The sequence below is a fragment of the Chiloscyllium punctatum genome, chromosome 20 (genome assembly GCF_047496795.1).
Source record: "Chiloscyllium punctatum isolate Juve2018m chromosome 20, sChiPun1.3, whole genome shotgun sequence".
Classification (NCBI taxonomy): domain Eukaryota; kingdom Metazoa; phylum Chordata; class Chondrichthyes; order Orectolobiformes; family Hemiscylliidae; genus Chiloscyllium; species Chiloscyllium punctatum.
The window spans coordinates 43,537,881-43,562,766 of NC_092758.1; the positions used below are offsets into that span (position 1 = coordinate 43,537,881).

At 41.5% G+C, this 24,886-nt stretch overlaps 1 protein-coding gene across 1 annotated transcript in view; it reads right to left on the bottom strand.

Annotated features, from left to right (window-relative positions):
* The window catches only part of LOC140492088 (electrogenic sodium bicarbonate cotransporter 1-like), a 115,411-nt gene that overhangs the window by 29,513 nt on the left and 61,012 nt on the right, over positions 1-24,886 (bottom strand). Inside the window, exons 17-18 of the mRNA XM_072590813.1 lie at positions 13,477-13,549; positions 13,296-13,364 (exon numbers count right to left, since the gene is read on the bottom strand). Coding sequence (XP_072446914.1) covers positions 13,296-13,364; positions 13,477-13,549 — 142 coding nt within the window. The remainder of the gene's footprint in view (positions 1-13,295; positions 13,365-13,476; positions 13,550-24,886) is intronic.

Consider the following 24,886-nt stretch of genomic DNA (forward strand, 5'->3'; position numbering starts at 1 on the left):
GCTGGACTAGCCAGTGATGCCCAGAGATGATAAAAGAATAAAATGTTTTTAAAACATTAATTTGCATTTCCTGTCAGTCATCTGTCCTTCACAAATGTCAAATGTCAGTTCGCATTGTGTGCTCCATGAATCTATGCCCTTCTGAAGCAAGAAATGTAATGCCATCAGTCCATGAGTTTGACAGTGCATCAATATAAACAGGTTATGGGAGAGGTTTTCAAACTGCCAAGAGTTGCTATCTGGCCTTAAAGTCATCTTTCAGATCTTGCCCAAATGTACAGCAAGGCTCAGAACGGACTGGCATCAAGAATTGGAAGGCAGTCTCAATTTGGATGCGGTGGCTACGCTGCAATAATGAGTAAAGTTCAAGCAGCATGTGCAGATGTGACAGGGCATGTGAATGTAGTCACTCTCGTGGCTAAATCATGATGACAACAACTGTTAGACCAGTGCACATTTGGAAAGTGAAGCATGCAAATCGTGTACATTCTGATCTGATCCTTTTGCTAAGTTGCTGTTTTCTTCATCACAGTAAACTTCACCTGTCATATAGGAAACCTTGCCAATTACTGATATTTCTGAACACAAAATATGCATTAGTGATTTTTGAGAAGATTTGTAGCTCAGGTTGATGATGAGTATGTAAGTTAGCTCACTGAGCTGGAAGGTTTGTTTTCAGACGTTTTGTCACCATGACTAGGTAATATCATCAGTGAGCCTCTGGTGAAGTGCTGGTGGTATGTCCTGCCTGTCTATTTATAGGTCTTGGTTTCTTAAGGTGGATGATGTCATTTCCAGTTTTTGTTTCAAGGGAATGTAGATAGGATCTAAATGAATGTATTTATTGATGGAGTTCTGGTTAGAATGCCATACCCCTAAGAATTCTCGTGTATGCCTTTGTTTTGCTTCTCCTCGGATGTGAGTGATGTCCCAGTAAAAGTGGTGTCCTTTGTCTGTATGTATGGAAACTAGTGATAGTGGGTCATGTCTTTTGATGGCTAGTTGGTGTTTGTATATCCTGGTGGCAAATTTCCTGCTAGTTTGTCCAATATAGTATTTTTTTAACAATTCTTGCATGGTATCTTGTAAATGGCATTAGTTTTGCTGGTAGTATCTAATGGATCCTTTAGGTTCATTAGTCGCTGGTTAAGTGTGTTAGTAGGTTTGTGGGCTACCATTATGCCAAGTGGTCTGAGTCGGCTGGAAGTTATTTCTGATATATCTTTGATGTAAGGTAATGTGGCTATAGTTTTTGGTTGCTTTGTGTCTGCTTGTTTGGGTTTGTTTCTGAGGAATAAAACATGCATACTGTGATTGGGGTGCTTCTGAAGAAAGATCCAACAAACACTTCCCCAGTCATTCACATTTCAAAGCGATCCCACTTGGGGATCAGTTTGTGCTGAATTTTTCAGGAGGGTGGCCTCCTCGCTTCTTCAGGCAGTATTTTTCCTCTTTTGTTGGCTGCATCATCTGCTTCAGTTACTTGCAGCCTGTTCTTGGCCTGGCTCCTCCATTTGTAGGTTGGTCTTCTGAAGGGCACAGCAGGCAACTATAATTTTACAGACTTTGATGATTAGTTCAATCAAATTATTTTCACAATCCCAGGTGAATATCTGGGTCACACTGAACGTGGTTGAGTCCAGTTGTATTGACAATGATGTGTTCTGCAGTGTTGGGTTGTGGTACAGGGTGAAGACTGAAAACCATGCTAGTGCAAACTAATGAGCATTTGTTAAATATTTATATAATTTACAGAGCCAAGGTTCAACAGGACTCTATTAGAACAATAATAACTCCATTTGTAGGCTGCTTTTTTGGAGGGCTATTTCCAATTCAGGATGTTAAGTGTGAATTTGAATTCATCCCAGGTGAATGTCTGGATCACATTAGATTACCTCTGAGCTGTTCTCCTTCTAGATGACACAGCTATCCTTGGTCTCCTAAAAATTTATCCCTGAGATCTTCCTTGTCCTTCAAATAATATTGGAAGGATAATACTGGATAAATAAAAGATGAAAGTTGTTTTTAAAATGAACATGATTCTGACCCTGTGGCCAAGGATCATGTGCAAACTGGTGGGACATCAATAGTTTCTGTTCACGAATGGTGGTACATTTGGGAAAAGGATAGGTATGAACACAAATGCTCTTTTTGGAATCCACTCATACGATAAAGTAGGAAAATTCCTTAAAGCTGCTCATTGCTTTTCACAGGAAATGTGTTGAAATCTCTGGTTTTGGCAATACCTGCTAGACACAATTATGAATTGATGTACAAAGTGTACAAAAATTTCTCCTGCATTCATCCAGAAGGTGATCTCTGCATTGAAGTTCAAGCCAGCAGCAACAGTTATAGTCAGTGACACAGCCGTCCCTGCACTGGAAAAAAAAACTTAGCTCTCTATTAACAAATGTGAGCATGTGGATGAATGTGAATGAAGTACCTGAAGATGTAGTGTCCTCTGCAGTCCTTTTTCCAGACTCAACCAATGGAGAGCTACACTCAAGAAGGTGCATTGTTTCATACTCTGGTTTTCTCCAGAACTATAGCAATACAAACTGCTAAGCTTTAACAAGCTACAAGACAGACAAGCTCAATACCTTCCTTTGCCCAAGATTAAAACGGTGTAGAAACAGATATTAAACAATGTAGCAAGAACTGCACAGTAATTTGAAAGGTAATAACTGAACTTTGTATATCAGGTAACTCTCACTCTTACTCTCATATCATGTGGACTCCTTCAAGTGAAATGGCGTTGTATTAATGCTGGGACTCATCCAAAGCATTATCTGACGCACAGTGTCACAGGCAGCTCCCTTCATGTTTCACTTCCAAAAGAAATTCAACAAAAAAAAAGAAATATTTTTGGGAACACATAATATTAGAATTCAGTTAAGGTCAAATTGGATACTTGTGAAAGGCACACTACCTGAATTCAGATCTACATACTTTCAATGTCCTACTCTCTCACCTTTTACAGATTCCTAAGTAACTGTTCCCAAAATAAGAAATAGTAAATGTCGGGAAAAAATTAAGATAAGCCAACAGATGAAAAGCAAACACTTTAAAACAGGACAAAAATATAGTGGGAAATTTTTGAAAGCATTATCAAGAAACTGGAAGTGGCGGTAGCATGGTAGAAATTTAAAATACACAGTGTAATGGAGTCAGGAACATTGGGTTGTGTACAAGTTTATGACTGGGTAAGACTAGAAACAATACTAGTGCAAACTAATGAACATATATTAAATATTTACATAATCTACTGAGTCAAGGGATTCAACAGCACTCTGATAGAACATCTTTAGCCTTCCGTCACAGTTTCATGTGATTTAGCATAATCTGACTACGTGATGGTGAATTCTAACTATTAGCAGAAGAGTTGTTAAACCCTTAAACTTCAGCTTGCACCACAATTATCATGTTTTGAATTTCCCATCTCAATTGTGCTGCGTGTAGGCCAGGCAATTTTCACCAAAGTGGAACTTGGTAACTCAGCATTCCCAACATCTTACAGACTATCAAATGACCAGATGCGCTGCCCAAGATCTGAGAATAGTTTTGTTGCCTGGTTTCTTGAGCTGAAGAATACAGAGTTGTACAAGGACGTCTCAAAGTGGGACAAAAAAGAATGTCTGGGGGTGGAGTGGGATGTTGGAGGGGAAAGAAAATAAATGATGTGTAAAGGAAGCCCTACTCAGAAAGTTGCTTCATAGAAGTTTTCTATATGAGATAAAACGTTACAACCTTTTCTTCAAAGCAGAGTTAAAACTACTTAGTGAAAAACATATCACCACATTGCTAAATATTTTAAAAAGAAGTTGAACGCAGAGAAGATAAATTGACTGCTGCATAATGAACTGCAATTTTCAGTTTAATTTTGCTGTTCTTACTAATGATTGTCATTTAAAGGGCTATACCAGGAATCTGAGCACACATTTACAGCTCTGAAAGCATAAAAATAGGGCAAGCCTCTGATTGCTTCAGAGGGATAAGTATTCTATGTCTATGCCAAGTGATAGCCCAGAGACATTCACTATATACATTCAGAGCAGTGTTTAATGGGAATGTCAGGAGTCTTGCCTAAAGGAAAGCCAGCCATATTATATGAGACTCAGACAGTTAACTGGGCAGTGGTAGACCTTCACTGGAGTCAAGGACACCAGTGGTAGAGGTCCTGTCTGTTAAGAGTTGCTGACTAACAAAGGCTGATGGTTCTATGAATGGCAGCATCATCTGCAAGGTGGTGGTAGCTGCTGGTGCAAGACCTATCAGAGACCTAAGGGCATCACCATGGAAGAGAGAGAATGGGTTACAGGGTCAGCAGCAAAGGCAAGAGTGTAGCTCTCAGTGCGTGCCCCTCCATTAGGCACTGAGACCCTTTGAATTAGGAGAATCTCCCCCTTGGGCTTACTTGCCATGCTCCCCAAAAGGTGGGCCCCGCCCGATGTTGAGTTAATGCCAATGCTATCAAAATGATGCCCAATTGTATTCCTGCACTCCACCAAACTCACCACAGAACTGGGCATTACATTTCCTCCTCATTTTCCAAACTTTTATAAATTAGTATAGTTCAAGGTCATGAAAATGAATGATAAGCTGAGGTGAAGCTAAGTGTCTAAATTGGAAGCATCTATCAATAAAATTGTTGTGCTTAAAAGGATCTCTCCCATGAAAATAAATAAGCTTCAGTCCAATGTTTGGTTTATAGTTCAGTTCTAGTTTGGAATAGGATTTGAGCAGTCTTTTCTATTTTTAGCAATAATAGTTCATTATTTCCTGATCTGAATCGTAAGACCAAGACTGTACATGTACAGTAAGTTAACAACATAGCAATATTTCAAGCATGAATGAAATACACACAAAAATCTTGATAACTATGATTTTTTAAAAATTGACTGGAGAATCACCTAAAGGTATACATAAGCTTCTTGTGGGTGTACCTTTAGAAATATCATGTTTGGTAGAAGCCTGTGGAAGTAGCTCAGATTATTATTATTTCCCTCAAATCTCCTTTCATTTGAGAAACAATAGACGGGCTATTCCTACAATGGTATGTTCGCAGCTGACTGGGAATACCTTTGTGTATATACACCACTTTTTCTTATCCAATATACTCTTCCATGAAAATCTTTACTCTCTAGGTATTTGTTATGTATTTCTGACTGTGTTTAAATATATTTATGAGATTAATCACAACTAATGAGCTATTATGAGGGGACACAGCTTTAAATTAAGGGGTGGTAGGTATAGGACAGATGTTAGGGGTAGATTCTTTACTCAGCGAGTTGTGAGTTCATGGAATGCCCTGCCAGTAGCAGTGGTGGACTCTCCCTCTTTATGGGCATTTAAATGGGCATTGGATAGGCATATGGAGGATAGTGGGCTAGTGTAGGTTAGGTGGACTTGGATCGGCGCAACATCGAGGGCCAAAGGGCCTGTACTGCTCTGTATTGTTCTATGTTCTACGTAACACACATGCTCCTGGGTGTCAGCAAGCACAGTCATCTTGCTATTCTACAAGCTCCAACCTGCACGGTCAGCTCCATGTGTTTGGTCTTCACTTGGTTCGTAGGCAGCCCCTCAGGACTAAGGATGACTTGCTTCCACTCCAGAGTTGTGGATGTGAGCTTCTAAACAGTCCAACGCTGGGTCTGTACACCCAGCCACAGGTGGGGCAGCTGAGTGGGATGTTCAGGTTTTCTGCTGTTTATGCTTAGCCTCCATCTGGGCCTGTCAGCAACACTGAAAAATGGTTAACATCTTTGCAGCTGATTCTTCTCCAGTTTGAGATGCCCAAATCTCATTTGGAATGAAATTTCCACAATTTGGCAGAAATATTACATTTCTCAGGGAGTCTCTAAGGATGGCCTGTTAGTGTATCCTCTGGTCTCCCAGTAACCACTTGTAGTGATGAAGCTCAGAGAGTGATTTTCTTTGGTTCTTATGTCAGGCCTGCAAACAAGGTAGTCCACTCAATGCAACGAGAAGTTTGCAATCCTACTGGTACATGGATGGTGTCAAGGGAGATAATCCAAGTCCAGGTCCATCTTCCTGTGACATTACTCTCACCTGGGCTCAGCTACTACTATCCTGGAGCCAAGGTTCACTCAGTCCCAGCAGCACACAGGAGGAACTCAGTGGTCTTTGCTTTACACCTACAAATAACAGACCTGAAATCCAATGCCCAGTTGTATGAAATAAATGCAAAATAACTGACACTAAAATAATAAAAATCAGAGATAAACACCCCACAAATAACATTCCCACCCACTCACACACTTGTATGTAAGATACAGTCACTGGTTAATCAGCAAGGCCTCATCCAGTCTCACAAGGTCTCAGGGTAACATGAGTTAGACTGACAGCACCAGGAGAAAGCTGTCCAAGTTGATGGAGTGCTCAAGGGGAGGTCATCCTCCACAAAGTAGAATCAATGTCATACAGCACAGAAGCTTTGATTCTGCACTGACCAATCTACATAATCCCATTTTCCAGCACTTGGCCCATAGTCTTGATTGTTATGACATTGCAAGTGCTCATCCATGTACTTTTTAACAAGGTTGTGAGATATCCCATCTCTACTACCCTCCCAGGCAGTGCATTCCAGATTCCCACTGCCCTCGAGGTGAGAACCATAATCCTAAAATCCCCTCTAAACTTCCTATCCATTCACCTTTATGCCAAAGTTATGCCCCCTTGTGTTAACCCTTCAACAATGAGGAACAGCTGCTTTGGCCCTTTGGAAGAGCTATCAACTTTGTCTATGCCCCTCAATCTTATACTTCTCAATCAGGTTCCCCCTCAGCCTTCTCTGCTCCAAAGAAAACCACCTGAGCACATCAGCCTTTTCATAACGAACCGGCTCCATCCAAGAAATATTCTGGTGAATCTCCTCTCACCTTCTCCAGTACAAATTATATCCTTCCGACAGTGTGAGGACCAGAATGGCACACAGTACTCCAGCAGTGGCCTAACCAAAGTTTTATACTGCTCCAACATAACCTCCCTGCTCTTACATTCTGTGCTAAGCCAGATAAAGGCAAGTGACCATATGCCTCCTTAACTGCCTTATTAATCTATCCTTCCACTGTGACAAGCACGCCAAGATCCCTCTGTTCCTCTGTGCTTTCTAGTGGCCTGCCATCCATTGGTGGCAAGGTGGCTCAGCGGTTAGCATTGCTGCCTTGCAATGCTAGGGACCTGGGTTCAATTCCAGCTCAGATGACTGCCTGTGTGAAGTTTGCACATTCTCCCCCTGTCTGCTTTCCTCCAGATGCTCCAGTTTCATCCCACAGTCCAAAGATGTGCAGGTTAGGTGGATTGGCCATACTAAATTGTCCCTTGCTACAGGGATGTACAGGCTAGATGGATTAGCCACGAGAAATACAGGGCCAGAGTAAGGTTTGGGTGGGCTGCTGTTCAGAGGGTTGCTGTGGACTCGATGGGCTGAATGGTCTGCTTCCACACTGTAGGGATTCTATGAGTACTTCTGTTTCATGTTACATATTCCAACTCACAATTATTAGAGTTAAATTCCATTTGCCAGTAATTTGCCCATCCGACCTATCCATCTAGATCCTCCTTAACCTAAGACCTTCATCCTCACCCATTTGGCCAATCCTCAGGTAATCTGCAAGTTTCCATATACCCTTCAATCTCACCAATATCATCTGTACATCACAAACAATAAAGGACCCATCACTGATTCCTGTGGTAAGCCACTGTATACCAGCTCCAGTCATACAAGACAGTCTTGTACCACCAGCCTCTCTCTCCTACCACTGAGCCAATTTTGAATTCAATGTGCCCAGGTCACCCTGGTTCCCAAGTGCTTTTACTGTTTTATCAGTCTCCCATGTGGGACCTTGTCAAAGGCACAGAAACTATATCAACTGAACTACCCTCACCTACCTACCTCCTTGAAAAACTATGCCAAATTTGTTAGGCATGACCTCCCTCTGAAAAAGCCATGCTGATTATCTCTGATCAAATCTTGCCTCTCCAAGTAGAAATTAATTCTCTCCTGCCGAATTTTCTGCAATAGTTTCTTTACCAATGATGTAAGCTTCACTGGTTTGTACTTCCCTCTTTACCACCCTTCTTGATAAGTAGAATCATATTAGCTGTCTTCCAGTCTTCTGGCACTTCTACAGTGACCAGTGAGAAATTGAAAATTTGGGTGAGAATCCCTATAATTTCTCTCTCATCTCCCACAGCAACCTGGATGCAATTCATGTAGATCTGGGAAATTGTACACTTTTAAACTTGCCAAAATCTCCAATGCCTTCTCACTCTCTGTCAGTCTAGTCAAGGACCTCACAGTCCCTCCCTGCAAACCCTTTACCTCCATCCTCTTTCCCCAAAGAGGACAGATATGAAGTACTCATTTTACACCCAATCAATGTTCTTTGGCTTCACACACAGATTGTTCCCTTGGTTCCTAATAGGTTCTACTCTTTTTTTTCCTGATTATCCCTTTCCACTTAATATATGGTTACAGAATCTCTTGAAATTATCTAGAGGCAGACTTGATAGGGGAGCTTAAGATGAAGGAAACCTTGAGAGGCAGTAATCATAATATGATATAATTTACTCTGAGGGAGAAGATGGAATCAGATGTAAAGGTATTAGAGTTGAATAAAGGCAACTACAGAGGCATGAGGGAGGAGCTGACCAGAATTGGCTGGGTAAGGAGCATAGCAGGAAAGGCAGTGGAACAGCAATAGCAGTAATTCCAGAGACACAGTAAAAATTCATCCTGAGGCAAAAGAAGCATACTGAAGGAAAGATGAGGCAACCACGGCTGACTGGGGAAGTCAGGGACATCATAAAAGCAAAAGAGAAAGCATATAATGTGGGAAAGGGCAGTGGGAAGTCAGAGGATTGGGAAACTACAAAGATCAAAACAGGACAATGAAGAAAGAAATAAGGAGGAAGAAGATTAAATATGAGGGCTAACTGATAGTATCAGGAAAGATTGCAAGAGTTTCTTTGGATATATATATAGGGCAAAAGACAGGCAAAGGGGACATTGGGCAGCTGGAAAACGATGCTGAAGAAATAGTAATGGAGAATAAAGAAATGGATGAGGAACTGAATAAGAACTTTACATCAGTCTTCATGACAGAATACACGAGTAATATCACAAACATTTAACATAGTTGGGCGACAAATATGGGTATGGTGGCCATCACCAAGGAGAAGGTGCTAGAAAAATTGAAAAGTCTGAAAGTGGATAAATCACTTGGACCAGATGGGCTAGGGTTCTGAAGGAGATCACTGAAGAGAAAGTGGAAGTTTTAGTAGTCATCTTTCAGCTATCCCTGGAGTCAAGGAAGGTCCAAGAGGACTGGACAATCACTAATGTAACCCTCCTATTTAAGAGGGGAGCAAGGCAAAAGACAGGAAATGATTGGCCAATTAGCCTGACCGCAGTCGTTGGTAAGATTTTGAAGTCCATTGTGAACTATGAGATTTCTGAATACTTGGAAGTGCATGATAAAATAGGGCAAAGTCAATATAGTTTCATTAAGGGGAAGTCATGCCTGAACAATCTGTTAGAATTCTTTGAGGAAGTAACAAGCAGGTTAGACCAAAGAGAGCCAATGGATGTTATCTATCGGGACTTCCAGAAGACCTTTGATAAGGTGCCACACAGGAGGCTGCTGAGTAAGATAAGGGTCCAAGGTGTTAGAGGCAAGGTGCTAGCATGGATAGAAGGTTGGCTGTCTGGCAGAAAGCAGAGAGTGGGGATAAAAGGGTCCATGTCAGGATGGCAGCTGGAGACTCATGGTGTTCCACAAGGGTCAGTGTTGGGATCACAAGTTTTCACTTTCTACATGAATTATCTAGATGAAGGAACTGAGGACATTCTGGCTAATTTTGGAGATGATACAAAGATAGGTGGAGGGGCAGGTAGCATTGAGGAAGTGGGGAGGCTGCAGAAAGATTTAGACAGGTTAGGAGAGTGGGTGAAGAAGTGGCAGATAAAATACCACATGGGAAAGTGTGAGGTCTTGCACTTTGATAAGAAGAATAGAGGTATTGATTATTTTCTAAAAGGGGAGAAAATTCAGAAATCTGAAGTGCAAAGGGACTTGGGAGTCCTAGTCCAGGTTTCTCTTCAAGTAAGCATGTAGGTTGAGTCGTAGTCAGGAAGGCAAATACAATGTTGTCATTCATCTTGAGAGGACTGAAATGTAAAAGCAGGGATGTACTTCTGAAGCTTTATAAGGCTCTAGTTGGACCACATTTAGAGTATTGTGTGCAATCTTTGGGCCCCATAACTCAGGAAAGTTGTGTTGGCCCTGCAGCGGGTCTAGAAGAGATTCATGAGGATGATTCCAGGAATGAAAGGCTTAACATATAAGTAACGTTTGAGGGCTCTGGGACTATACTCAAAGGAGATTAGAAGGATGAGGGAGTATCTGATTGAAACTTTCAGAATACTGAATGGCCTGGACAGGGTGGAAGTTGGAAAGATGTTGGAAATGAGAGACTAGGACCCAAGGACAAAACCTTAGAGTAAAGGGAAGACCTTTTAGAATGGAAATAAGGAGAAACATCTGGTGCCAGAGCGTGGTGAATCTGTGGAATTCATTGTGGAGACCAGGTTACTGAGTATATTTAAAACAGGGATAGATAAGTTCTTGATTGCCATTGGGATCAAAGGTTACGGGAAGAAAATGGGAAAATGGGGTTGACTGAATGGCAGAGCAGACTCAATGGGCTGAGTGGCCTAAATTATGTTCCCGTGTCTTATGGTCCTACTCCAAATTTTACCTGCCAGTAGTTTTTAATGCCCCTCCTATTTTGCTCTCCTGTATGATTTCTAAAGGATTCCCCCCCTGCATTTTCTATCCTCCTCTCAGGCCTCCATTGATTTGCTCCTTTTGTACTTGTTAAAACCCTTTCTCCTTCTTGTCCAGTCCTGAATATTCCTTGACATTGGCCTGTCTGGGCTTGTTTCTTCGACATTTCACCCTAAAGGAATAATTTACTCTCCCCATTCCCTTTTTGAATACACCTCACAGTTCAGCTGTGGATTTACCCACAAGTAGCAGTTCCCAGTCTACTTTGGTCAGATCCTTCTTTATATTTTTTAAAATCTGCCTTCTCCCAATCCAAAACCCTTTCTTTTTGTTGCAGATCATCACTTTCCTTCTCTATAACAAACTCAAATAGAACGTTGTTGTGGTAACTTTCACTAAAATGTGGCCCCACTGACAGCTTGACCCCTGCCTGGCTTTGTTTCCCTAAGACCAGCACGGAATTATCCCTAATTGGTTCTTTTACATGTTGACATGAGAAGGTCTCTTCAAATCATTTCAAGAGTCTGCATACTCTAAACTCTTTGCACTGTGCTATCCCAAGTAATGTTGGGTAAGTTGAAATGCCTAAACATAATTTTTCTGTTACTGTTTCTGCATATCTCAGTGAATTGTCTATTATCTGCTCCTATTGACTATTACCCATTGACGATTTGGGAATCTATAGTACACTCCTAGCAATGTGTCTGTCCCCTTTATGTTCCTGCATTCCAGCCACAAAGCTTCATTTGAAGACCCTTCCAAGATATCATCCCTTTTACTACAGTAACCAACTCCTTGATTAATAATCTTCTATTATACCATGCCCTGTCTCACCTGAAGTGTGAGTTGAGTTGTCAGTCCTGTCTGTCTCTCAACCATGTCTCTGTGCTGACAACAATATCACAATTCCACTTGAGAGTGTGTCACTGGAAAAGCCTCAGGTGTGGGGCTCCCAATCTCATCTTAGTGAAGGGCTCCGGCCCAAAAGGTTGATTTTCTTGCTCCTTGGATGCTGCCTGACCTGCTGTGCTTTTCCAGCAACACACTCTCAACTCTGATCTCCAGCATCTGCAGACCTCACTGTCTCACAATTCCACTTGCCAATCCATGTCCTTAACTCATCTTGCTTACCTGTAAAATACTCCTGACATTAAAGTATATACCATCTAACTTGCTTTATTCCTTTGAATTGCAGCATGGCTGAGCTCTCTGTCCTAGCTCCTTTGCTATGTTATGCTGTGTCTCTACTGTACTAATTCTCTGTATCTCTCCCTTCACTGAACCATTTTTAACTCCTCCCAACAACACTGGCAAACTTACCTGTGAGGATGTTATTTCAGGTACAGACCATCCCACTTGTACACGTTCCACATTCCCCAGAAAGAGTTCCAGTCATCCAAGAAAACACAATCTCGGTGATTCCGAATGAGTCTCCATGCCAGGCCCCATGGCTTCCAGTTAGCCCTATTTTGTCACTGTGTCAATAACTCGCATTTTTGTCTTAGACTCATCAAATTCACTTTAGACTCTGAAGCCGGATATTCACAGTTACTAACATATACATTCTGCCAACCAATTGGAAGTTAATACTGCAAACATCCTGAAAATTAAAAGTGTATTTCAAGTAAAAATAAAAAAAAGACAAAAAGCTTAACCAATTTGCAGACAAACTGCCTTCTCCCTTTGCATTAACTGTTCAATATAGTCCCACTTCCAATGTCTATTTGTCCTCCTAGCCTCTCTGCTCTCTGTACATTAGCAAATTACACACATTTCCTGTATCATTTGTGGGAAATTCATTCTCCACATCTCTCATTGAATAGAACCTTCCCTTTTCTCAGCTCATCTTCCTCTTTATTGTCTTCATGGGATATGGAAATCATAGGCAACATTAGAATTTTTTTTTGGTCAAGGTGGTGGTGAATCACGTGCTTGGATATACTTTGGGGCTCAATCAAGTTACGTATCGGCCATTCTGAAGAAGGACGGCAGTTTGTCTTTTCAGAGGGGTTTTGTGAAACAGATGGGTATTTTCAATCATTATTGATTCTCGCTTTTTAATTCCAGATTTATTACAGTGAATTTAAATTCCCCAGCGATCATGGTGGGGTTTGAATTTATGTCTCTAGATTAGGAGATCCTGCATCTGGATGACTCATCCAGTAATCCTATAAATTCTTCATGACCTGAATTGACTTACAGAAGAAACGCACTCCCTGCCACTGGAAAAATGGCAGTGGACACAGGTAAGATAAGGGGCAAAGCACACTGCCATAGTACCCATTTTTACAGCCACCTCACCAACCCTCTTGCCCCTAGAGACAACAAAATTCATTCAAGATTCCAGTCAGTGATAAAATGCAGATGCAAGTGTTTGTGGGTTTTAGTTTTCATTACAAAAAAAAGCACGCTGAATGGTTTAGTCACATTTTCCACTGGAGATAAAAATAATGCCTAGAAACAAAAAACAAATTTGCTTACCTGAACACTGCTAAGAGCAGACATACCCATATACAGAAAGATTCCAAACAGGACTGGCAATGGGATATACTAAAAAGCAACAGAAATTAATCATTGATTGCATTTTTTAAAAACACTATCAAAATTTATTTTTAATATGATTTATAAAGTTTAAATGTAACGGTTGTGGAATTATCATCACCTTAAGAATTGGAGCCAAACAGAGGGATACACCAATGAGGATGAAAACAAGCAGCCCAGTCACTCTTTGCTCTCTACAAACATACAAAGGAATGAAGTAATACATTTAAACTTTTCCATTTAAATAGGAACAAACCTTTTCTCATCATGGAATTGTAGTTTTTTTTAGATTACATACAGTATGAAAACAGGCCCTTCGGCCCAACAAGTCCACACCGACCCTCCGAAGAGCAACCCACCCAGACCCATTCCTCTACATTTACCCCTTCACCTAACAATAAAGGCAATTTAGCATGGCCAATTCCCCTAACCTGCACATTTTTGGACTGTGGGAGGAAACTGGAGCACCCGGAGGAAACCCACACAGACACGGGGAGAATGTGCAAACTCCACACAGACAGTTGCCTGAGGCGGGAATTGAACTGGCACTGGGATACAGCAGTGCTAACCAGTATAGATTTATACAAATGAGAAATTACATTGATTTACATAAAACAGTGTCAATGATGCTATCTAAAACAAATTTGGCAAACCTTTGACCGTATAATTATCAACAAAATATGGGAAGCAAAGGATTCCATTTGAAGTATCGAATGATCCATCTGCACTTGGTATGTTTTGCAAGTAATATTGACAATGAAGTTCTATTCCTGTCTACGGCACCCACATGAAATTGCGATTAAGTTTATACAAATAGAGGGTCTAATACCTATTTCAGATATTTTCCTAAAAAATCATCAAACTGAGAGTACCACACACCATGTGCACTGTAGTCACTTTTTTTCAGATGAAAATAAATGGTCTTCAAACAAGATCAATAGAGCTTCCAGCAACATAGCACAAAAGTAAAAACTTGAGTGGGAAGCTAGAAAGAGAAGTGCTTATCCCATCCTCAATTTAAAATTGTGAGCTGCAGATACCCTGTCGCTCTCATTATTACCTCCTCTCACCCAAACATATCAGAAGAAAGCCTCTGAAATCTTGCTCCCAACTGTGACCAGTAAGCTGTCTCCCAGCTATGATTTATGTTTACAGTTCACTGTCATATCCCTAGGCCAATTTATCATGATCTAATTTCTAAGCCATTATTCCTTACATTGACAATTTCCTTAACATTATTATGGAACTGGCTTATGAGCCCCACCCGTGGGGCCTACACAAAGGATTGATGAATTATTTAAAGTTGGAGCTGTCATAGTCTTGATATGTCAGAGCATTCAACTTTCATGCGGTATTCACTAAACTTTTTCTTTGGTTGTCTCCATGAAGGCAGAGGTTTATGCTGGATGCAATTCTGTCAATAAAGGCTGTTAATTTGAATCTTACTGGACTGAATTTTCTTTTCAACAGACTATTTAGTCCAAGCTCTGGGGTCCTGTGGTCAAATCTAGTGCCCTACTGCTACCCTATTTGAAACAGATACAGGGAAACAAGAGTAGGCCATCCACCTGCCTCCCCATCTAATTAAATCTTGACATTAAATCATGACTCAATTTCCCCTGATATGCTAATGAACAAATATCTATTGTTGAAAATTCCACTGGTCCCAGTATCCACAGCTCTTGTGGGAGAATTCTAAATCATATGACTTTCTGCGTGAAGTCAAGAGCAGCACCTCAACTCGCCCTTAGGCATATTTTTAAAAACTTAATCACGTATGGAATTTTATCGGAGTCTGAGCAACATGGGCTATGGTGAGATTTTTAGCAGAATCAGGCAAGGAGTCTGGCAAAAGGCATGGACATTGGGAATAACTCGCTTTCTGTTATGTTTTGCTGAGCAATGAAGCAAGTTTCTCCCTGAGTCGCAGCGAATTGCCAAGTTAGGAAGATTATTGCTTTTTAAGTACCTTATTAATGCTCCAACTCACTTCATTAATATTCAGCTTCCTATCTTACTAAATGTGCTGAACAAACTACACATTGAGAAATCTTGAAATGGAAGTCAAAGCAGATACCTGGCAACATCAGCCTGCAGTGAACAGCCTCCATGTTGGTCAGCATGAACCAGCATAGAACACAGAAAAGTACAGCACAGAACAAGTCCTTTAGCCCACGATGTTATGCTGAGATTTAATCCTAATGTAAATAACTTAACCTACGCATCCCTCAACTCACTGCTATCCATGTACATGTCCAGCAGTTGCTTAAATGTCCCTAATGAATCTGTTTCCACCACCACAGCTGGCAACGCATTCCATGCATTCACAACTCTCTGCGTAAAGAACCTACCTCTGACGTCTCCTTTATACCTTCCTTCTAATATCTTCAAACTATAACTCCTCGTACCAGTCAGTCCTGCCCTGGGGAAAAGTCTCTGGCTATTGACTCCATCTATTCCATTCATCATCTGTATACCTCGGTCAGGTCTCCTCTCTTCCTCCTTCTCTCCAGATAGAAAAATCCGAGCTTATTCAACCTTTCTTCGTAAGGCAAGCCCTCCAGTCCAGGAAGCATCCTGGTAAACCTTCTTTGCACCCTCTCCAAAGCTTTTGTATCTTTCCTATAGTAGGGCGACCAGAACTGTACACAATATCCTTGAAAAGAGGAACAACATTCGCCTCTTTCCAATCCTCCGGTACAACTCCCGTGGAAAGTGAGGAGGCAAATATCCTCGCCAGCGGCTTAGCAAACTCCTTTCTCACTTCCCAGAGCAGCCTAGGATAAATCTGGTCTGGCCCTGGGGACTTATCAATCTTAATGTTTTCCAAAATTTCCAGCACATCAACTTCATCAATCTTGATCTGGTCAAGACTGTATCCCAGCTCCTCAAAGTTTTCAATCACAATAAAGTCCCTTTCCTTGGTGAAAACCAAAGCAAAAAACTCATTTAGGGCTTCCCCTATCTGCTCAGATTCCATGCACAAGTTCCCTCCGCTATTCCTGATTGGCCCTATCTTCTCCCTGATCATTCTCTTATTCATCACTTATGAGTAAAATGCCTTTGCGTTCTCCCTAATCCTTCTGGCCAAGCCTTTTTTGTGCCCCCTCCTGGCTCTCCTCAGTCCATTTCTGAGCTCCTTTCTAGCAAGCCTGTAATCCTCTAAAGCTGTGCTAGATCCTTGCTTCGTCTACCTTATGTAAGCTGCCTTCTTCATTTTGACGAGAAGCTCCTCTGTTCTCATCATCCAAGGTTCCTGAATCTTACCCCTTCTTACCTGTCTCAGAGGAACAAATTCGTGCATCACTCACAACAACTGCTCCTTAAACAGGCTCCACACATCTGCTGTGCCCTTTCTGTGGAACAATTGCTCCCAGTCTGTACTTCCCAACTCCTGTCTGATAGCGTCATAATTTCCTTTTCCCAAATTAAATATCTTTCCTTGGTAACTGCTCCTTTCCCTCTCCAAGGCTATGGTAAATGTGAGGCAGTTGTGGTCACTGTCACCAAAGTGCTCTCCCACCGCGAGATCTGACACCTGTGCTGGCTCATTGCCAAGCACCAAATCCAAAATGGCCTCTCCCCTCGTCAGTCTGTCTACACACTGAGTAAGGAAACCCTCCTGAACACACCTGACAAAAACGGCTCCATCCAAACCATTTGCACTTAGGAGGTTCCAGTTGATATTAGGAAAGTTGAAATCACCCATAACAACAACCCTGCTACTTCTGCATTTTTCCAGAATCTGCCTGTCTAGGAGTTCTTCAATCTCTCTACTGCTATTAGGTGGTCTGTAGAAAACCCCCATTGCGGTGGCTGTTCCCTTGCTGTTCCTAACTTCCACCCAGACTGACACAGTGGACAAGCCTTCCTAAATAACCTTTGTTTCTGTAGCTGTGATGCACTCTCTGATTAGCGATGCTACACCCCAACCTCTTTTTCCATCCTCCCTGTTCTTTTTAAATGTTCTAAATCCTGGAACATCAAGCAACCATTCCTGCCCTTGTGAAACCCACATCTCTGTTATGGCACAACATTGTAGCCCCAAGTATCTCAAGGCACAATCCATGGGCACCACCCACATGCACCCCGTCCACGGACATTGACATCTGACATTTGACAGGTGTTTCAATGTTTGGGATCTCATGGGTATACAATGAATAAGTGTAGTAGATAACTGAAAATTGATCCTTGAGGCTCTCGGTGTGCTGTATATCTTTCTATTTCAGGCATCGCTGACCACCTCAATCAAACCAATGCTTTTGGAAACAGACGTCATGGAAATGATAGGAATGTTGTAGGACAAGAATCAATGGTGTAATCAGCACCCATTGTCCTGTTTGCACCTTGTTCATCTGTGGTAGGTAAATTACTTGAGAAGATTCTGAGAGATAAGATATACATGCATTTGGAAAGACAAGATTTGATTGTGAATAATTAGCATGGCTTTGTGTGTGGGAGATTATGCCTCATAAATTTGTTACAGTTCTTTGATGAAGTGACCAGGAAGGTTGATGTTGGCAGGGCAGTAGACATAGTCTACAGTAAGGCCTTTGATAAGGTTCTGCATGGTAGGCTGCTCTGGAAGGCTAGAGCACATGGAATCCAGGAGGAGCTGGAAAATTGGATACACAATTGGTTTTTTGGTAGGAAGCAGAGGGAACTAATGAAAGGATGCTTGTCGGACTAGAGGCCTCAGGGGTTGGTGCTGGGCCCATTGCTATCTCTTATTTATATCAATGATTTGGATGAGAATGTACAAGGATGATCAGTAAGTTTGCTGATGACACTAAAATAGGCCATATCATAGACAGTGAGGAAGGTTATCAGAAATTGCAGCAGGACCTTGATCAGCTGGGAAAGTGGTTCAAGAAATGGCAAATGGAGCTTAATATAGATGTCTGAGGTCCTGCATTTTGGAAAGTCAAATCAAGGAGTTTTATGATGAATGGTTGGGCCTTAAGGAATGTCGTGGAATAAAGGGACCTTGGAGTACAGGTGCATGGTTCTCTGAAAGTGGAGTCACAGGTAGACAGGGCAGTGAAGAAGGCTTTTGGCACACTGGCCTTCATCAGTCAGGGCATTAAGTATAGAAGTTGGGAAGTTATGTTGCAGTTGTACAGAATGTTAGTGACGCCACATTTGGGGTATTGTATTCAGTTTAGTTCATCTTGCTATAGGAAGAATGTTATTAAACTGGAAAGAGTGCAGAAAAAATTTACATGGTGTTTGCCAGGATTCAAGGGACTGAGTTAGAGGGAGAGGTTGGACAAGGTAGAACGTTTTCTTTAGAGCAGAGTAGACTGAGGGAGATCTTATAGAAGTGTATAAGATCTTGAGAGGCATGGATAGGGTGAATGCACTCAATCTTTTTCCTAGGGTTGGGGAATGAAAGACTAGAAGGCATCAGTTTAAGAGTACAGGGAATAGAATAAAAGGAAACCTGAGGGGCAACTGTTTTACACAGAGGTTGGTACATATATGGAATGAGCTGCCAGTGGAAGTGGTTAAGGTGGGTGCATTAACATTTAAAAGGCATTTGGACAAATACATGGATAGGAAAGGTTTAGAAGGGTATGGGCTGAGTGAATGAAGTGGGGTTAGTGTGGATGGACATTTTGGTCAGCATGGACCAGTTTGGGCTGAAGGACCTGTCTTTCTGCTGTAGGACTCCATGACTCTATCTTGTTTCCACACGCTGCAGCAGGCTCTCAGCACTAACACTGATCCATTGTACATCCAGTAGGTATCATACTGGCACTGTTACATTCAGGACCACGCAGAGACTTAAACAAACAGATATAAAGTCAAAACAGTAGCACTTATACAAATGTGAGAATTGAATTACACAATGTAATGTCACCCGTATCGTCATAGTGCCCTCAATAAGTTTTAAGGACATGAGACGAGAAGTAGGCCATTCAATCCTGTAAACCTACCCCGCCATTCTATAAGCTCATGGCTGACCTGCCCCAAGCCTCAACTTCTCTTTTAAACCAGCTCCTCATACCCCTCAACTCCTCGATATTTCAAAAATTACCACCTCTTTTAAACACTTCCAGCGATCCAGCATTCACAACTCTCGAAGACAGAGAATTTAAGACACTGACTACCCTGGGAGGAGAAATTCCTTCACATCTCAGTTTGAATTGAGTATCCCCTTACTCTTTACTATGTCCCTAGTTTAAGACTCCCCCACCAGTGGAACCATCTTCTTACATCTAAGCTGCCAAGACCCCTTGGAATCTTGGAAGTTTCATTCCTCATTCTTCCAAACTATCATGAATAAAGGCATACTCTGTTTAACTAATCCCAATAAGTCAACCTCTTCATCTCAGAAATCAGCCTGGTGAATCTATTTTAAACTATCCCTAGTGGCAATATATTCTTTCTTAAATACAGGAATCAAAACTGCACCCAGTGCTTCAACTTGTTTGTAACAAGACTTCCTTATCTTTAAACTCCAACCTCTTACCAATAAAGGCCAAAATTCCTTTTATGTTCTTAATTATTTATTGCACCCCATGTTATCATTTTGTGTTTCATGCACAAGAGAACCTAAATGCCTCTGTACATGCACTTCAGAGTCCCTCTCATTCCATTAACTTAGTTAAAGGTGGCGGGGAGATTAGTAGTACTCACCAGAAGTTATTAAATCTTCCAGAACAAGTAATAGGACAGAGTGTAGAGAACATCATGAACCTAACTTCAACCACTGCAGGTAAGGGAAGAGTTTCAGGGTTGCAGTGGGGAGCGTTGACTCAGGACTGAGAGTGTTATAATTAATTGCACAAAGTAGATGAAACAAGATACATGAATTTGTAGCATGGGTTGAAATTGGTGGGTACGATGTTGTGGGTACCACAGAGATGCAGCTGCAAGGGGATCAGGGCTGGGAACAAAATATCCAAGGATACAAATCCTCTCAAAAGGAGAGGTAGATGGGCAAAGGGAGCAGGGTTACCTAGTTAGTAAGAAATGAAATTAAATCAATAGCAAGAAGTGGTATAGAGTTGGAAGGTGTTGAGTCTGTGTGGGGAAAGTTGAGGAACCTGCAAGGGAAAAAAAAACCTAGGCCTCCTAGCAGGAGTCAGAATGTGGGGGATAAAATAAAATCAGGAAGTAGAAAAGGCAGATAAGAAAGACATTATTACAATAATCATGGGAGACTTCAGTATAGAGGTGGACTGAGAAAATCAGGTTGGTAATGAATCCCAATAAAACGGAGATTTGTGGAATGGCTACCAGATGGTTTATTGGAGCAACTTGTGATGGAGCCCATTGTGGAACAGTCAACACTGGACTTTGTGATATGTGTGAGGTAGATTTGATTAGGGAGTTTAAAGTGAAGCTTAAGAGGGTAGTGACCATAATACATCAGAATTTGCTCTGCAGTTTGATAAGGAGAATTTTGAATCAATTGTAACTGAATTACAAATGAGTAAAGCTAACTACAAAGACAAAAGGGAGGAACTGGCTTGAATTGATTGGAAGGGGAGCTGAGCAGGGTTTTCTGCAGAAATTCATCCTAAAGAATAAGAAACATACTAAGCCAAGGATAAAGCAACCATGGTTGACAAGGGAAGTCAGGAACAGCATAAAATAAAAGAAAAAACATACAATGTGATGATGTTTAGTAGACGATAAGGCTTGGGAAGCCCTTAAAAATCAGCAGAGTACAACTGAAAAAAGGGTAAGTTAGTTAGTAATACAAAAGAAGATTGCAAGAGGTTTTTAGATTTGTAAAAGATATAAGAGGCAAGAGTAAATATTGGACCACTGGAAAATGAAGCTAGAGAACTAGAAATGGTGAGCAAAGAAATGACAAGGAACTGAATAAGCATTTTGCATCAGTTTTCAAAGTGGAAGACACCAGCAGCATACCAGAACTTCAAGAGAATCGGTGGAGAGGTAAGTGTAGTGGCTACTATTACAGAGGTAGTGCTGGGAAGCTGAAAGTCCTGAAGGTGGATACATCACCCAGACCAGATGGACTACACATAGAGTTCTGAAGGAGATAGCTGAGGAGTTTGTGGAGGCATTGGTGGTGATTTTTCAGGAATCACTGAAGTCAGGGAGGGTCCCAGAGGACTGTAAAATGGCTAACGTAACACCTCTGTTTAAAAAGATGGGAAATTATTGATGACCTAGTCTGATCTTGGTTGATTGTAAGATTTTAGAGTCCATTATTAAGGATTAGATTACAGAGTACTTGGAAGTGCATGGTGTAATATGGCTGAAACAGCATGGCTTTGGAAAGGGGACATGATGCCTGACAAATCTGTTAGAATTCTTTGAGAAGGCAATGAGTAAGTTAGACAGTAGAAAGCCAGTGAACATGACTGACAGTATTTGGATTTCCAGAAGGCCTTTGACAAGGTGCCACACAGGAGGCTGCTAAATAAGACAAGAGCACATGGTGTTTGGGGCAAGTTACTGGCATGGATGAATGATTAAAATGTCTTTTTCAGGATGACAGCCAGTGACTAGTGGGAGTTCTGCAGGGTTCAATGTTGTGACCACAACTATTCATGTTACACATTAATTATCTGGACAAAGGAACTGAAGGCATTGTGACTAAGTTTGCAGAATACATAAAGATAGACGGATGGATAGGTAGTGTGGAGAAAGTGAGGAGGCTGCAGAAGGCCTTGGAGAAGCTAGAAGAGTGGGCAAAAAAGTGGCTTATGGAATATAATGTGGGAACATGTGGGGTTATGCAATTTTGTAGGAAGATTAGAGGCATAGACTATTTTCTAAATAGGGAATGACTTTGGAAACCTGAAGCACAAAAGGAACTTAAGACAATCCTTAACTAGGATTCTCCTCCCTTGCACCAGCTCCTCCACCAGGACCTCTGTGTCCCTGTCAGGGTACAGCAGTGCCATTTTCCCCTTTCTCTGACATGTTCAGATTCTGTCCGGCAATAAGCAGGGCAACTTGGAATACTCATCTGGGTCCATAGAAGCTTTTTAAATAATCGCATGTTGGCCAAGGATGTTTGTTATTTGCCCGTTGTCTGGTGAGTGGCAAATTGTTTTGGGGACAGTGTGTAGTAAGTGGGAGAAGTGGGATGTGAGGGTTACTATATTGACAGGCAGGTGGTTAATGAGGTGAGTTTGGTAGGGTACAGCAAGAAACCTCACTGGGCCTTTCAGTGAGGATCCCTCCAAAAAAACTCAATGTGACTCACATTTAACCAGAGATTCATTTATTTCAGCCCTTTGTTTTTAATTTCACCCTTGAATGACCTTGTTATAATTCCAAGTTTATTCTACAAAAGAAAATGAATTCTCTGAGTCCTTTTACATTTTAAACACCTTGATTAGAGTGGTTGATTTGAATTCCAAAATCTCTGCTCATTTACAATCTCTCGTTTCTCACATACAGGAAGCAATCTGATGTATCTTGCTTGAGGCCAATGTGAATGGTCTCATACCTATTCACATTCAAATTCACTTGTCATAGTTTTACACAGTTGCTTAATCTGTCCCCATGCATTTGCAACTTCTTATTTTTATTCCTTACTTTTAATCCTAATTTATTGTCATCTGCAACAAGATAAAAGCAACTTTTATCACATAATAAATATAGAGTGAAAAATTGAAGCCCTAGAGCAGATCCCTCCAATCAGACTGCCCTTTCTTCTCATTTACTTTTTCAATTGGTTTCCAGTTTAAGTCAATAACCTATTTGCAATTTCATATACATTTATTTTTGCTCATAATCTCATATGTGGAATGATACCAAATGCCTTTTGGAAGCCCTTGTAAATATAGGATAACATCCATAATTCTCCCTTATAGGCCTTATTAACAACATCCTCAAAAAAAATCAACTAAATTTGATTTTAACAAACTAACTACTGTTATATAGATGAGGCATCTAACCCCAGATGTCTTGTGTTGTATTTTTCACCTGGACCACTATGTGTGACTCCTCCAGAAGCCTTTATTTCACTATTCTACCTCCCTCAGCTCTTGAGGGGATATCTGGATACATTTCCACAGTGGCCCAAATGCCCATTTTTCAGATCAATGCAGTGAATGTTTGACACATTTCATCTCCAAGACCAACCATGACTTCACTTAAAGGTCTTCAAGAAAAAGAGACAAATCAGACTGGCAAGTAAAGAATCTCTCACTTGTCAAACTACTACAAAAACAACATTTTTTCTGAAAAGGTTATATTAAGGCCAAGTGAACCCATTACATTTTTTTAAAATGCTGTGCTATTTACTAACATTATGTGTCTTTTTGCTTATAGAATCATAGAGGCATAGAGTTATACAGCACAGAAACAAGCCCTTGGGTCCAACTCAACCACGCCAACCAGATATCCTAAATAGTCTAGTCTCATTTTCCAGCATTTGGCCCATATCCCTCTCAACCTTTCCTATTCATGTACCCATCCCAATGCCTTTTAAATGCTGTAATTGTTCCCATTTCCAGCACCTCCTCTGGCAGCTCATTCCATACACACACCACCCTCGGCATGAAAATGTTGTCTCTCAGATCTGTTTTAAATCTTTCTGCTGTCACCTTATGCCTATGCCCTCTAATTTTGAACTCTCCTACCCTAGGAAAAAGACTTTGGCTATTCACCCTATCCATGCACCTCATGATTTTATAAACCTCTCTAACATAACCCTTTGGCCCCTAAAGCCCCAGCCTATCCAGCCTCTTCCCATTGCACAAAGCCTCCAGTCCTGACAACATCCTTGTAAGTCCTTTCTTAACCCTTTCAAGTTTCACAACATCCTTCCTCTAGCAGCAAAACCAGAACTGAATACAGTATTCTAAAACTGGCCTCACTAATGCCCTGTACAGCCACAACATGACCTCCCAACTCCTACACTCAGTGCACAGATGAAGATAAGCATGCCAAATATCATCTTCACTACCCTGCCTATTTGTGACTCCAATTTCAAGGAACTATGCACCAGCAACCCAAGTTGTCTTTGTTCGACAACATTTCCCAGGGCCCTACTATTAACTGTATAAGCACAGCAGTTCAGGCAGCATCCAAGTAGCTTCGAAATCGACGTTTCAGGCAAAAGCCCTTCATCAGGAATAAAGGCAGTGAGCCTGAAGCGTGGAGAGATAAGCTAGAGGAGGGTGGGGGTGGGGAGAAAATAGCATAGAGTACAATGGGTGAGTGGGGAAGGGGATGAAGGTGATAGGTCAGGGAGGAGAGGGTGGAGTGGATAGGTGGAAAAGAAGATAGGCAGGTAGGACAAGTCATCTACATCCCGCACCTCCGCCCTCAGACCCCACCCCTCCAACCGTAACAAGGACAGAACACCCCTGGTGCTCACCTTCCACCCTACCAACCTTCGCATAAACCAAATCATCCGCCGACATTTCTGCCACCTCCAAACAGACCCCACTACCAGGGATATATTTCCCTCCCCACCCCTTTCCGCCTTCCACAAAGACTGTTCCCTCCGCGACTACCTGGTCAGGTCCACGCCCCCAAACAACCCACCCTCCAATCCTGGCACTTTCCCCTGCCACCGCAGGAACTGTAAA